General features: G+C 48.9%; 7 protein-coding genes across 7 annotated transcripts; 4 read left to right on the forward strand and 3 right to left on the reverse strand.

The window, feature by feature from the left end:
- Positions 1–1,355: 1,355 nt before the first annotated feature.
- FMAN_12396 (uncharacterized protein) lies at positions 1,356–2,339 on the reverse strand (the record flags this gene model as incomplete). The annotated part of the gene is made up of 1 exon (XM_041834931.1): positions 1,356–2,339. One exon carries the CDS (start codon positions 2,337–2,339, stop codon positions 1,356–1,358), a length of 984 nt encoding a protein of 327 aa, XP_041685145.1.
- Positions 2,340–2,594: 255 nt separating this feature from the next.
- FMAN_12397 (putative Protein GET1) lies at positions 2,595–3,335 on the forward strand (the record flags this gene model as incomplete). The annotated part of the gene is made up of 3 exons (XM_041834932.1): positions 2,595–2,681; positions 2,735–2,921; positions 2,986–3,335. 3 exons carry the CDS (start codon positions 2,595–2,597, stop codon positions 3,333–3,335), a joined length of 624 nt encoding a protein of 207 aa, XP_041685146.1.
- Positions 3,336–4,034: 699 nt separating this feature from the next.
- FMAN_12398 (uncharacterized protein) lies at positions 4,035–5,205 on the forward strand (the record flags this gene model as incomplete). Its single annotated transcript, XM_041834933.1, has 2 exons — positions 4,035–4,054; positions 4,152–5,205. 2 exons carry the CDS (start codon positions 4,035–4,037, stop codon positions 5,203–5,205), a joined length of 1,074 nt encoding a protein of 357 aa, XP_041685147.1.
- A 226-nt stretch (positions 5,206–5,431) lies between these two features.
- FMAN_12399 (uncharacterized protein) lies at positions 5,432–7,370 on the reverse strand (the record flags this gene model as incomplete). Its single annotated transcript, XM_041834934.1, has 4 exons — positions 5,432–5,828; positions 5,881–7,016; positions 7,087–7,232; positions 7,325–7,370. 4 exons carry the CDS (start codon positions 7,368–7,370, stop codon positions 5,432–5,434), a joined length of 1,725 nt encoding a protein of 574 aa, XP_041685148.1.
- A 1,420-nt stretch (positions 7,371–8,790) lies between these two features.
- Positions 8,791–10,005, reverse strand: FMAN_12400 (uncharacterized protein; the record flags this gene model as incomplete). The annotated part of the gene is made up of 3 exons (XM_041834935.1): positions 8,791–9,812; positions 9,871–9,930; positions 9,978–10,005. The coding sequence occupies 3 exons, from the start codon at positions 10,003–10,005 to the stop codon at positions 8,791–8,793; spliced, it is 1,110 nt and encodes a 369-aa protein (XP_041685149.1).
- A 466-nt stretch (positions 10,006–10,471) lies between these two features.
- Positions 10,472–11,133, forward strand: FMAN_12401 (uncharacterized protein; the record flags this gene model as incomplete). Its single annotated transcript, XM_041834936.1, has 5 exons — positions 10,472–10,564; positions 10,610–10,668; positions 10,721–10,814; positions 10,890–10,977; positions 11,036–11,133. 5 exons carry the CDS (start codon positions 10,472–10,474, stop codon positions 11,131–11,133), a joined length of 432 nt encoding a protein of 143 aa, XP_041685150.1.
- A 1,473-nt stretch (positions 11,134–12,606) lies between these two features.
- On the forward strand, positions 12,607–13,697 carry FMAN_12402 (uncharacterized protein; the record flags this gene model as incomplete). Its single annotated transcript, XM_041834937.1, has 3 exons — positions 12,607–13,210; positions 13,260–13,610; positions 13,663–13,697. 3 exons carry the CDS (start codon positions 12,607–12,609, stop codon positions 13,695–13,697), a joined length of 990 nt encoding a protein of 329 aa, XP_041685151.1.
- Between the last annotated feature and the right edge of the window lie 164 nt (positions 13,698–13,861).

Raw genomic sequence — 13,861 nt, forward strand, 5'->3', positions numbered from 1 at the left:
GCCAAGTTCAAGTTATTGTTTTCTCAATTGACTTGCAGTAGCGTTTTGTCTCCTTATTTACCTACCTTATTACGCGTCAAACACAACGGCGCCACTCTACCGGTCAGCGTCAGCTTTACCACACAACTTCCCCTGACTACTGTGAGCCTCAAAACGCTCAGCTCGCTCCAGTTTTCTTCTAGATCCTTTTGGTCATTGTCAGGCGCTTCTTGTGCAGATTACGCGGCGGTAAAGTTGGCAATTTGACGCTTGATCAGTGTCTAGATTGATCACAATGCAGAGTATTCCAATTTGCTGATTCATTGGGCTGGAACCCCAGGTATCACGAGTCTTTCGAGCCTTCGAGGTCGGGTCATCGGCCGTCTGGCTTCTTCTCCACGTGTGCATAGATTCTCGGATACGTTCCTATCCCTGTTGCCCTGTATTCACATGAGAACATCAACATCTTAACGTTATTGACTCCGTTTCAGGCTGGATCCTTCTTGAGTAATGGCAATGCAAAAACATATCGTATTCTCAAACCTGTTTACATGAAATTTGTTTCCTTTTGAATGTTTACTCTCTAAAGCTCACGCATGACAGCCAAGCTCATCCCTGACACGAGCAATGTCCAGCTCCTAACGTCGTGCAAAGTCAGCCATTGATCTTAGGTACAAACAAGCTAAAGATAACAATATCCTCTGTTTAATCCTTCTGGACAAATGTATCATTCCAATGGCAAGGATACACACTCTATGTTGCAATCTACAATACAACATCTCATTGGCTTCCAACCTTCTCACATTGGTGCCAAGCTCTCCAATTTCACCAAGATTCCAGTACGGATTCGATGGATCGTTTATTTCTGTACATACTTCAATGACTTCATCACTAATTCAGAATGCCTAAACACAATTGGATAGCTTCATGGTCTAGAAAGTCCCTTGTCAAATGACCCTGTTGATGAAACAATCGCACGGCGCCGTCAATGCCTCTCGGAATTTTAATCTCGACCCCGGCACCGCTATCTGCTCGGATCTTGTCGATCAGGGTAGACCTCAATTTGAATTCATATTGCAGCTTTTAGCCATACTTGCATTCAGCTGTGATAGGTCACTAACCGCGGGCCTCCCAGGGTTCAATATTTCACCGTCAAAGGACGGCAGATCTTCATTTAGATAAGGATCGCGACTGTACCTAAGTGCTATCCAGCGTCTGTGCTCCAGTTGAGACCGTATTGTTTCTATTTCCAATGTCTATTCCCATGTTTCATAGTCGCATACTACCCGAAAGACACCGTGAGGCAACCCATGAATGAGTTTCGGTTTCAGCCCGGGTCCTCAAGTCCAGTTCCTTGCTTGCGAAGTCGTCAACGATCATTGACTAGCCATGAGCCACTGCTCTGCTCTTTCAAGCGTCTTCTTCTCAATACTCTCCTCAGACGTAGTCTCCCAGAGGGTCTTTCGTAGACTTTCAAACTCGTCTTTGTCAGAGTTTGTAACTCCCCGCGCAGTCACAAGCCGAAGGAAGTACCACACAGATTCATTCCGCCACTTGAACGAGGCTGCGAGTTTCAATGTCTCGCGAAACACAGGCGATGTTTCGGCAGGTTGCTTGTCTAGCAGGAACAGAAGAAATTGCCAGCCAGATATGTCATTGTGATGGGCAAAGCACCACTTTTGCGTAGCGATGATGATGCGTGATATTCCCTCTTGTGAACTTGAGGATGATAGGATAAAGGTATTAACCAGATATCTAGCGTGACACCAGGCATAGTAATTTCGTGGATGTCTTTCTCCAGATATCATGATGGTTCTTGTGAGGCCATCCTCGGCTGTAACCTCGATATTGTGAAGACGATATTGCTCCAACAGCCATCGGCGATGATTCCATAGTGTTGGTGACTTCGTATGTCGATGAAGCCGACTGGTCAGTAAACTATCAATCAGATGTTTCTCGAGATGTAGTCTGTCTTGCGGGTCTTCTTCTCTCCACTTGTCTCTGATAAGTCGTTTTCTTGTGTTGGCAGCTGTTAGGTGCTCTGGGTCCATCAACAGAATAACTGCAGTTGACCTTGAAATGTCTTCTGACGATACCCGCTGGTTATCGGCCTGGAACTGTTTAAGAAGCTCCTGCGCTACTATAAACGCCTGCACGAGGCGTAACTTTGGTATGGCCACTGCATTCTCGTCTCGCAAGACTGATGTATGGGCATCGACGACGTGGCTTTTACCCAACAACTCGATCTCTAGAAGCTCATTTGAAGACTCAATAAGAACATTCGAGATTTCTAGAAATACCGAATGATGATTTCCATGTCTGAGAGATGCCTTGAGACTCTTGTCGAGTGCTCGCGACATTGGAATGATCGAGGAAAGTAAGTAAGTTGAAAGTATAGGGTAGGTTTGAGACAACCGACGTGGTGTGGAGGGGTTTGATGGAGCTCCATGCAAGTGTCGGGGTTATGACATGGCTTGACCACGTTTAACAAACCACCAAAACCAACAGCATCATCAACTTCACGAGCTCAGACTCAAACCGGTCCAGGACCGAATACACAGTGCTCACGTTGGAAGGCTATTATCTGTTGCTGCTGATACACTTAGACCTCTAAGATGGCCTCCCTTATGCTCAGCATCTTCGTTGTCGAAGTTGTCGTCAACCTCGTCAATACCATTGGAGCCGCCGCAATCAACAACTTGGTATGCTACCCAACCCAAACCGTGCTCTCTAGCTCAGCTACTAACTCAAAAAGCTCTGGACAATAATCAACTTCCTCCCCGTATCGACAGCAAAGGCTGCAGGCGAGCAACGCAAGCTACAGGCCGATTACCTCAAGGTCCGACGAGATCTGAACTCCACGAGTAGTCAGGATGAATTTGCCAAGTGGGCAAAGCTCCGTCGTCAGCACGACAAGCTCCTCGAACAGCTAGAGAAGACCAGTACGTCACATCTGCCGTAGAGATTCGGGGAAACCAAGAGAGAGCTGACAAATGGCCACCACAGAGAAAACCAACGAGGCAGCACGATCCAACTTTGACAAGATCCTCACCGTTCTCCGAGTCGTCGTTACACGTGCGCCGCAATACTTCCTGCCCTTCTGGTATGCCACCGAGCCCATGTTCTGGCTGCCTTACGGCTGGTTCCCTTACTGGGCGGAATGGATTCTGTCTTTCCCTCGCGCTCCCATCGGAAGTGTGAGCATCGCTTCGTGGCAGTTGGCTTGTACAGGAGTTATCGCCCTTTTCAGCGACTTGATCGTGGGTATTGCTGGTCTGCTCCTCAACGCGAAGCAGGCCAAGGAAGCACCCGTCGCAGCCCAAAAGGTCGCCGCGGAGGAGAAGAAGAAGTCATAAGCAAACCGCTACGATAGTCATGGCTAGTTCGCGCACATAGTAAAAATATGCATATTTACAAGCAAAGCTTGACTACGAATGGGGATGTATCTCTTAGATAAATTTGACGCAAAGTTCCTCATTGCCGAAGCTGAGACTTTGTAACACGACAGAGAATAACCCTTGGCAGGGTATTTGGGGCTTGATCTAGGCAACATATTGACTCTAGCGACCACAGAGAGATCGCCAAAGCTTCGAAAGTGCCAATGGTAACAATGATACACGGATGCACGGAGCGAGCGGGGGGCAGTGAATAACGGCGCAAGAGCCATATTATTGCGTTACTGAGCTATAGTGAGTGTTGCTGGGTGTGATTGTGAACAAAAAGGCGAAGAAGGGGAGTTGCTTGTGTTGAATGATTGAAGTGAAGAAGGAAAGAAATTTGTTAAAGACAAGAAAAATCCGAGGTTTTACGTTGAAAAGAGACGCCGGCCCCACCAAAAGTTTAAGCCCCCACATTGGCCGACAGACGCTGTCCCTGAGGTGGGCTCAGGCCTACGGGCAGTATCTTAGGCTTGGCGCCACCTTTGCCTTATTGAAGCTGTTCCTGAACTGACGTCGTTTATCAGCCTTGTCTCAATCTTGTAACAAAACGTGTTCAACTTCAACACCTCAGAACCAACAAAGGATCACGACCATTTCGGTTTGATATTCGCCATAATGGCGATCCCGTGGGACTCGTAAGTATATCCTCTAGTATTAAACTTGTCCTTGTGACTTTATTCCTCTTGATAGCCACTTACACATCGTGTACAAACAACAACTAACCTTGATCAGTATCCGTTCCCTCCTTATCTTCTTTGGCCCTATACTATTACCAAAGGCCATATCATACTATCGATCGGTCAAGGCCTCTTCGCAAGCCCGGCATGCGCCTATAGTTCCCGTACCGCCCAAAGTCCGCGTTGCGCTCGCCCTCCTGGCCTTCTTAATCATCAGCTACATCCTCAAGACATTACCGCCGTTCGCACCCGAGAACCTGTTCCTTGCTACCCAAAGCCGTCTCCAGATCCCGGTCGATGTTCTATTCAACCGTGTTGCAGTTGGAAGACCCGATAATGTTCTCACGAAGCAAGACGAAGCGCTGAGGGGCAGATTTGTCAACCTGGAGAGCCGGCTGCTATACTTGCAATTTGGACCTGAAGTACTCGCGAACTGCCCGTTCTGCACTTCAGAAGAACCAAAGACATTCTTCAATTATGCTCTCCCACAACTCCTGTGGCCTCATATCGCAAACCTCTTCGCCATCGCTTTCGTTACAAGTCCAACATTCACAGGGCGAGCTGGTTCCCAATGGCGACCAAAGGCCACAATGGCAGCCATGACCATCGCGGCTCTCGATATCTACTTTGTCAACTCTTACAACTACCAAGCCAACGCACGTGCTCTGCGTCTGTCGGAAGTTGACTTCTTTTACTGGACTGCTCGAGTCGCACGTCTTGTGACCCTCGCAGCTTTCGACGCAGCTCTTGGCTGGCTTCTATATCTATCCGCTACAAACCGCGCCTTCGTCGAGCCTCCATCGCCCGTGGAGCGCATCGAGGCAACCTCACGTGCTCTTCTCATTGTGAAGAGCAAGCTTAGCGCTCTCGGCATCGTCAAGAACACTGCGCTGCGCGATGAGGATCTTCGATCACGAAGCCATGCCTACTGGAGCCACGAAGTGCGCCTCATGGGCGAGGTCATGGAGGAAAGAGAGGTTGTGGAGGGAGTCAACGATGCATTGACTAATCGCATTGACGTGGCGACCATAACGAGGGACGCTGAAGGATATGCACAGAATGTATTGCACTCCTTGCGTGGAGAAACGACAGACAACGATAGTATCTAATCCGTCCTCCTGCGTATTATCCCAACCCTTCTTACTAAAGAGCTATTCTTACATAGAGGTCTATGACCGTTGAAATTTGGCTTCAATAACCACGAAAACCATATCTCATCCTTTCTCTTGTAACAGTCGAGCGTTATACTCTCCCTGCTCTCCCTGAAACATGCACCGTGTCCACTCAATACATGCATTTAGTGTAATTTCCACATCGTAATTTCGATATTCAGTATTAACTCTTAGACTCCGGCCTTGTTGACTCTGGCCTCACTGGTCCCGTGGCAGCACTGCTAGTGCTACCCTTCCTACTTGGTGTTTCCAGAGCGCCCTCCTGTGCGCTGCGCTCTAAGAAGTTTGCCCATAGCTCAGACAAAGACTCTTTGTCTTTGGCGGATGTTGACTCGTTGAAGAGATCGGTGTTGAGAGATGGCGAGCTTGGTGTGCGTGTAAATGGTGACATGGGTAGGCGGAGAGAATTAGAGGATGTACCTGGACGAGCGAGACCGGCCTGCTCTCGCTGCTCGTCGGTCCAGTTGAGATAGCCAGCCATGACTTGAAGGACCTGGAAACGCTTGGCGTCACCGCGGTCGAGTGTGAGGAAGTGGAGGAGATGGTTTGTGACGATTTGTCTAGCCGCTGTTAGCATTAAGCTTCATATGAGTCGTCATATATCAAACGTACCTATCAACATTGTCTTCCGGCTTTGTCTTCTTGAGGTACCGCAGTGCCTTTGTCAAGTGGTCGTTCAACACAATCGCCTCATGCCTCAACTTTCCAATGAGCAGGTTCTTCTCCTTGACCTCCTTCTCATACGGCGCTGTTCGCTCAAGCTCCTGTGAGAGCGTTTGCTTGGCTTCTTCAGCTTCCTTTGCGCGAGCATCGGCTTCTTGCACCTGTTTCTTGAGAGCTTGAACTTGCGCCTCGGTAGTCTCGACCATATCGCGAAGCTCCTTCTTGCGAGCATCTTGGATTTCGCGGAGGGCGTTCTGTAGGTTTTCGATAAGGGTCGTTTGGCTCTCTCGCTCTGTAGTGGCGCTCTCGTAGTTTTGTCGCAGAATAGTAACTTGTTCCTCTAGTTCCGAGACCTTATCAACCAAGCTCTCCTTGATGGATCGCTCTTCCATGGCGATAACCTCCCATTCGCCCATGGCGTTTGCAGTAGTCTCCATCTCCTCCTTAAGATGTTGGACATGTCGGACCAGTTCTTCTTTCTCCTTGCTCCAGTTCTGTGCTGATAGGTTGTTGCGACTTCGAAGAGTGTTGAGCTCCCGTGTCGCATCTTGTAGCTCCCCCTTTAGCTTGGCGACGTCGTCTCCAGACGATACAGCGTTGTTTCTTAGTTCCTCATTCTCCGCCTCGAGCTCTTCTATACGCTCCTTGCTTTCTTCGAGCTCTGCCTTGTCGCGCTTGAACCGGTCGCTCAGCGTCTGTTTGATCTTCTCAACTCGCCCAAGAAGAGTCTGGTATTCCTCTTCGGCATTCTCCTTGGCGGCATTGCTCTCCTCTAGATCGCTCTTGAGCTGTGTGACTTCGTTGCTGTGTGTCTCCTGGATGTTCTCGAGCTGCTTCCGTAGCTGTTCGACCTCGGCCCGCAAGGCCTCTCGTTCCTGGCTCATGGCCTCAAGCTTGGCGGAGGTATCTGAATCGTCGGGCTTTTCCTTTTCGCCATCAACCGGAGGGGGTGTGAGCCCGTTGCTCTGAGCCTTGGGCTCTACGGCATGCCCGTTACTGTAGACAGGGAGAGCTTCTTCGTTTACGACTTTGTCTGCATTGACTGCGTCTGCGTCTGCGTCTACGTCTGCATTGACTGGAGTTTCCTGCGGAGGTGATGCATGTCAGCGCGCGCGCAATTGTATGATATGGGAGGTGAGCATCATAACTACGTACGGGCTGAGTGGGTGTCTCGGGCTCGTCTTCGAGTGTCTCTTTATCCGAACCCTGCTGAGGGTCTGAACTACCACTAACAGGTTGCTCAGCAGCCTTGTTCTTGTTGGCGTTCTTCTTCTTCTTGTTGTTCTTCTTTTTTGACGACCCTACACGAGTAGGAAGCGAGGCCCCATGGGTTAGGACACGTTCTCGAATCTCCATTTCCACGTCAATTGGCAGGGGTAGGGATTGCACGCACCTGAATTCGTCGCCTGGGTCGGGTTCGCTGCGACGGTGGAAGACATGGTGAGTTTTTTAGTCTGGATAGAGCATCCAGACCCAGATCTAGAGGTTCAATGTCGTGCAGATAATCCTAGCGCCTGTGGATGGATTATAGGTTGCTTTAAGAGGAACAAACGGGAATTGGATGTTTGGTACGTGTCAGTAATTATTACTGACCCTCCCTCGTGTTAGGTTCCGTTGGTAGGTGGTCAAATTGCATGTCAGCAGCCACCAGCTGACGTACCTTACCTGGTGGAATTTAGTGGACTTGGCCTGGAAGTGCCCTGGAGTTCCGAGACGTTTCAACGGCTGATCTTCCGGCGACGTCGGCTCCGAATTGTCGGCCGGCTACTACTGTAGCATTATATCAGTTGCATGAGTAAATGATTTTGATCATGAAAAGATTCTGCTATTAACTTTCAAAAGCCAATGGCCGATTGTGTTATATATACTGCGGCTGCTGTTCACGTACCTTGCAGGATCTAGTTTCGAGAATAGCCTCCAATCACTGACTGAGAATGATGGTTCACTACTTACATATAATGGAATAGTAACTCATGGTTCAGCTCTCTCTGATTCATTATATGAATCTCTTCCAAACACTGCCAATTCTGTACCACAGGTCTGAGGACAAAATGTCCTTTTCTGTTCCTGTCTTAGTGAAACATCATCCTTTGCACTGACTCACTTATTAGCAACTGCAGTCAGTACCAGATGCCATACAGAGTGACTCCTGTGATATGTCTGATCAGGAAATAGGGGGTTTTATTACTCTGTGAACCCAACATGGCCCATCAGTGACCCTCAATTAGCTGGTTCCTATACCACGTTCCGTGTAAGAGACGCCATCATCAGCATTGGTGAATTGAACTCAACATCTACAGGTTCGTATGCAAGATATTCTCCACGACGAGGGCTAAAATTAACTGAGATATGAATTCAAGGCTGATTCAAATATTTTTGTAACGAATCAAGCCAGTTAGCTCTGAGCAACTTTGACAGCACAAAAAGCTGGACAAGGTGTTCTGGTTGAATGTCCAGGTGAAACTGAGCTTAGTCATATTCGAGTGGATCCTCACGATGCTATTTTCTCATCTGTCTCGCGCGTCGAATCTCGTTTTTTCTTCTTCACATATTTTTACCCTTCGCAATCACATTTTTGAAAAAGACCATTGTTTCCCGTGGCTTTTTCGCGATCGAGCGCGAAGTAGACTATAACCGCCTTTCATAATCCCATTGCTTGCTCTTTTATTTCCTATGAGTGCTATGGGTTCGCTTATGTGCGTACATACATATCATGGTTGAGAACCTTTTTGTAGAGAAAGAAGAAGCGCGTGACTGATGATCCAACTTGCATTCGTTTCATTATACATGGATCTTTTTGAAACTATGTCTATGCCGCTTTAAAACTCCGAATCCCAATTGAATTGAACAATTCCGTACTCAAGCCTTTGCCTTTCGGCCCTTGCCTGCTTTTGTTGCCTTGCCCTTTGCGGCCTTGCCCTTGCCCTTGGGAGCTGGCTTCTCCTCGGTAATAACCTCAGTCTTCTCCTCGACGACCGTCTCAACGACCTCAGCGGGCTCCTCAGCCTTGGGCTCCTCCTCCTTCTCAGCAGGTGCATCCTCAATGGCCTTGGTCTCGCTCTCTCCGTTCTCAATAGCAGCGGGGGCTGGCACGTCCTTGATCTCGGGGGCATCGAACTCATAACCAAGCTCCTTAAGCTTAGCAGCCTTCTTTGCGCGCTTAGAGTTCTCCTTTGTAACCTTGTTCGCCCATGCAGACTCGGTCAAGGGCTTCTCAAGCTTGTGGCCAGCCATCTTGTTCCAGGGAACCTTCTTGAATCGTCGGTTGGCACCCTTGAACAAATCATCGCGAACCTGCTCCTTGGGGATCATTCTGCACTTGAGGATATGGCCGAACAGAAGGTAGTTATCCATGGTCTTGCACACGATCTCGGCGGTAGATGCCTCCTCAAACTTGACGAAAGCATAGTGCTTGCTGGCACCGGTCTTCTTGTTTCGGGAAAGTCGTAGCGCAACGATGGGGCCAAATTGCTCAAAGTACTGTCTCATCTCATGCTCGTAGAAGCCGTGGGGAATGCGGCCGATGTAGATAACTCCAGCTTCCTCGTCGGAAGCCTTGGCGGCCTTCTGAACATCCTTGGAGACCTTGGGAATCTTGCCGACATCCTGTCCCTGCTTGAAGCTAGAGTCGCCCTCGGTGATGTCCTCGTCGTCAGAGTCCAGCTCCTTTACGATCGCCTGAACTTCTTTGCCCTCCTCAGCCTCAGAATCGGAAGACTCATCGGGGATATCGAGTGTGGTGGTTTCCTCCTCGACGACCTTGACTTCCTCGGGCTTGCTCTTGGACTTTTGCGCCGGCTTGGTAGCGGTCTTTTTTGTGACAACAGTCTTCTTGACAAACTTTTGCTTCTTCAGCGACACAGGCGACGCATCCTCGGGGGCTGTAAACGCTGTGTTAGCGACACAAGAAAAGCTATATCGTGGGCATTACATCTCTACCTTTTCGCTTGGGCTGGGCAGCTTTGGCAGCGCCATTGGGCTTCTTGATGTCCGAAACGGCTAAGAAGCGTCAGCGCATGAAGATTAGTAACTCTAGAGTAACTTACACTTTCTCTTTCTCAATTCTGGGGCCATTGTGTCTGATTTGGTTGCCTTGTTGCTAGATTCTCAAAACCTAGACTCCCGCAGAAAAAGATGCGTGGACCATTGAAAAAAATTGGGATTCTGCCATGTCTGCTCTGGGCGGTGAGGAATCGCGTGCACTATCAGTTTATCGTAGTGGGGGTTGGGGTCCTTTCAGCGGCTTGGTCCACTAAAAAGTGTCTGTAGCTTCTGAAGCTTACAATTCGGGCAGCACTGTGACATACAGAATAAGACCAATCTACAGCGTACCTCATCAACCATTGCCTGGCAACTCAATTTATATTCTTCACTGAATATTGTCGACTCATATTGGACACTTAAGCTTCCTGTGAAATAGGAACTAAGCAGACAATAACTCTTTGACCTCAGCCATCTGAAACGAGGCTTCTTAAACACAACCTAACAGTTCAGCACCCAGAGCTCTCCATCTACGTAGTTCGAGATTTGATTGCACAAGATGTCAAAAAAGCAAGAGAAACTGACACAAGAGGAGATATGGGATGATTCTGCCCTGATTGACTCTTGGAACGAAGCCTTACAAGAGTACAAGGTAAGTAGGTTCTCTTTATCGCAAGCGGTTGCTAACAGACTGCAGAAATATCACAGCATTCATGCTAAGGGCGGAAGTGTACGGGAGCTGGAGCCTCAAAATCAGTAAGTTGAATCCTCAAGAGGTGAGATTCACTCGGCTAACTTGTGAACAAAGAGCCGAGGCGGAGGCTGAGTCTGGATCTGAGCAACCCCAAGTTACAGAAACAGAAGAGATTGAGTTGGAATCGGGAGCAGCAGAACAAAACAAGGTGGGCTTGGCTATGTTGATCTGTGCCATGAGAATCTTGGCTTCATACGCTCAGACAACTAACATGGAAGCTTAGGAGATCCCATCATCGCGCAATGAGTCTAAGGAGCCAATCGCGTCCCATGGGACTCCCTCATTTCCTATACAAACTGTCCTAGGTTCCGGTAAGTCAAGATCCTTGAATGGTATTTCTTGTCATATAGGACTAATCAAAACACACAGTCCAGGACGAAAGCCTCAAGAAACTCCTTATGTCATGGTACTATGCTGGGTACTACACAGGGTTGTACGAAGGGCAACAGCAAGCTCAGCAGAAGTAGGATGGTTCGTAAGCGAAGAAACAATTTTGCATCCTTGAAACACGGAAGAGCGGTAGTCATCCCCAATTTTGTCACAGAAAGTCATGGCATACGCATGGGTTTCTCGGTCGGGCTGTTGCCGTTGATGCTACGATGCAAGATCGGCCGCCGATTCACGTGGAAATGTTCATGGATGGAAGAGAACGGATGGATTCAAGAGAGGTTCGTGGCGTTTCCGTCGAAACGAGAGGCCTCAAGATGCCAAGGTCAGACTTTAGAGACTTGGCTGTAAGTTCATATCATGTCAAGATATAGCGACCGCAATTTGTGACCCAAGAGACTATACCAGCGCTAAGTACGGTGCAGGCAGGTCTCTTTCTCTGTGGATACAATACAATACTGCGCAGAGTATGGTTATCAGTTAAGCATCCATAGCAACACCAATGATACACGCAAAGTGATTAAGGCAGGCCACATATTAGGTCTCAAGCCCTGCAAGGAGATAAACTTTTTGTCGTCCGAATTATTGTGCCTGGAAGGGTCTATCGCGGATGAGACTATGTATACTATGTCGATGAAACCTCACCGTTGACGATCAATGGTGAAACGGCCTCGGTGCCGCTCAAACGGCGAGTATAAGCGTATGTATTTAATAGCTTGGCCCTTCTTGGCTTCATCAGTGAGCATCGGGTCGACGATATCATGCTGTAATTGTGGTATAATAGGAGCCGCAGGTGGCTGGGCCTTGGACTCTGAGCACTCACGGAGTAGCCAAGTCCCGTTCTTGGCTTTGTCTGACCTGTCTCTTTGACGTCTCACCACTAACAAGAGCAGCCCCTGTTAACGTTGGTTGATACGACCCTATATAGACTTAATTAAGCACGTTTAGGCCTATACCGGCCGCTACGTAAGAAGCCACCCCAATCATTATGTGTCGCATATTATTCGCTTGGCACTAGGAACAGCGCAAAAGGGTAAAACTCCAAAACACCAAACGTGATCCGAGACGGACCTGTCACAGAGACCACCCCCGCATCAACAAGCGTTTCACAGGGAGCCCGACCTCTAGTGTAAGGTAGTTATGAGTCTACTCTATAGTTGATGATCGGATCTAGACAGACCGAAGCGAGCAAAGCTAAGATTCGGCTTCTTCAGCGGCCGTGTTTCGAAAATGTGTTTGAGGGCTTGTCTTTTCCAGGGGGTTACAGGCGTTAAACAGTTTCGCTCGTGAGAAGCATGGCAAGGTATAATAAGGGCACAGCAGTACCACGATTGTCAACAAACGTCCCATCCCCATATCTCCATCTCTTTCTCACTCAATTGTTTCTTGTGCTTCATTCTTTTTGCACTTGAGAATTCCTTTCTTTGAAGGCAGGCCCTCTTCATTATTACTACTACTTACTTAGTCTCTTAATCGCTAGATCGATCTCCCATCTCGACTCGAGCATCTCGCAATCTTTTTCCTTTTCCACTTTAATACCCTCAAGTTTAAACATGAAAGCCTCAACTAGTCTGGCCGTGGCCGCCGCCTTTGCGCCCTTGACCATGGCGCGTTTCCTCGACTTTGCTCAGCCTGAACGACGGGATCACCCTATGCCTGCTGAAGCTGTACCTGCGGAAGCTGTGCCTGCAGAGGCCATGCCTGCTGGATACGCTCTCCCTGCAGAGATTCTCAACGGACACAAGAAGGTCGTGTCGGGAGGTCACAAGATCTCAAAGACCGAGATCATCATCATCTGGGCGAACCCTGGAGCTGGTGCCGAGACAACCACCATCAACGAAAAGGTCACAGTTACTGAGACCGTCACCAAGGGAGGCGAGGCCGTCGCTACTCCTGCAGCCCCTCAACAGCACACAGTCACTGTTGGTGGCCCAGGAGGTCTAGTCTACCAGCCTGAGCAGCTTGACAATATCCCCATTGGCGACACTGTTGTCTTCGAGTTCCTGTCACAGAACCACACCGTCTCTCAGTCTGGTTTCGACAAGCCTTGTGCTCTTCTCGAGGGTGGCATGGACTCTGGTTTCATGCCCAACCCCAACAACACCGTTTCTCCTCCTCCCCAAGTCGCTATGCAAGTCATGGTTGACACTCCTCTCTGTAAGTGGCAAACACGATCATGTCTTGATTATCATACTAACCTTTGAAGGGTTCTACTGCAAGCAAGGCAACCACTGTGGTCAGGGTATGGTCTTCTCCATCAACCCTACTGCTGAGAAGACTCAGGCCAAGTTCAAGGAGATGGCCATCCAACAGAATGGCGATGGCAAGGCTACTCCCATCACAGGCGGCGATGCTGCCCCTGCACCTCCCGCACCTCCTGCTGAGTCTAAGCCTGCTGAGGCTGCTCCCCCGGCCCCCGCTGCCCCTGAAGCCACAGGAGTTGTCCCTGGAAAGGGTACCATCGGTGGCGATGGCAGCTGTGTATGCATGGTCTCCTGCTCAGCTGGTGGATTCCCAGCTCAGGCCCAAGGCATTAACTCATTTGGCGGCATGGGTGGTAAGTCATCTTCAAGTCTTGAATCAAATGTCAGATACTAACGGTCCTCTAGGTGCCATGCCTTACAAGTTGGATAGTGTGGTTTAAGTTGAGCAATGACATGAAATTCTTGGAGGTGTTGATACCACGGACGATTTGAGTTTGAATATGTTATTACTTGAATGTACCATTTATGGGTTTTAGACGACTGGGATTATGTTTGGGTACCTGGCCTAGATGGCTGATAAAATCTTCACGGGTTTGAAGATCGG

Source organism: Fusarium mangiferae (assembly GCF_900044065.1).
Source record: "Fusarium mangiferae strain MRC7560 genome assembly, contig: FMAN_scaffold009, whole genome shotgun sequence".
Taxonomy (NCBI): domain Eukaryota; kingdom Fungi; phylum Ascomycota; class Sordariomycetes; order Hypocreales; family Nectriaceae; genus Fusarium; species Fusarium mangiferae.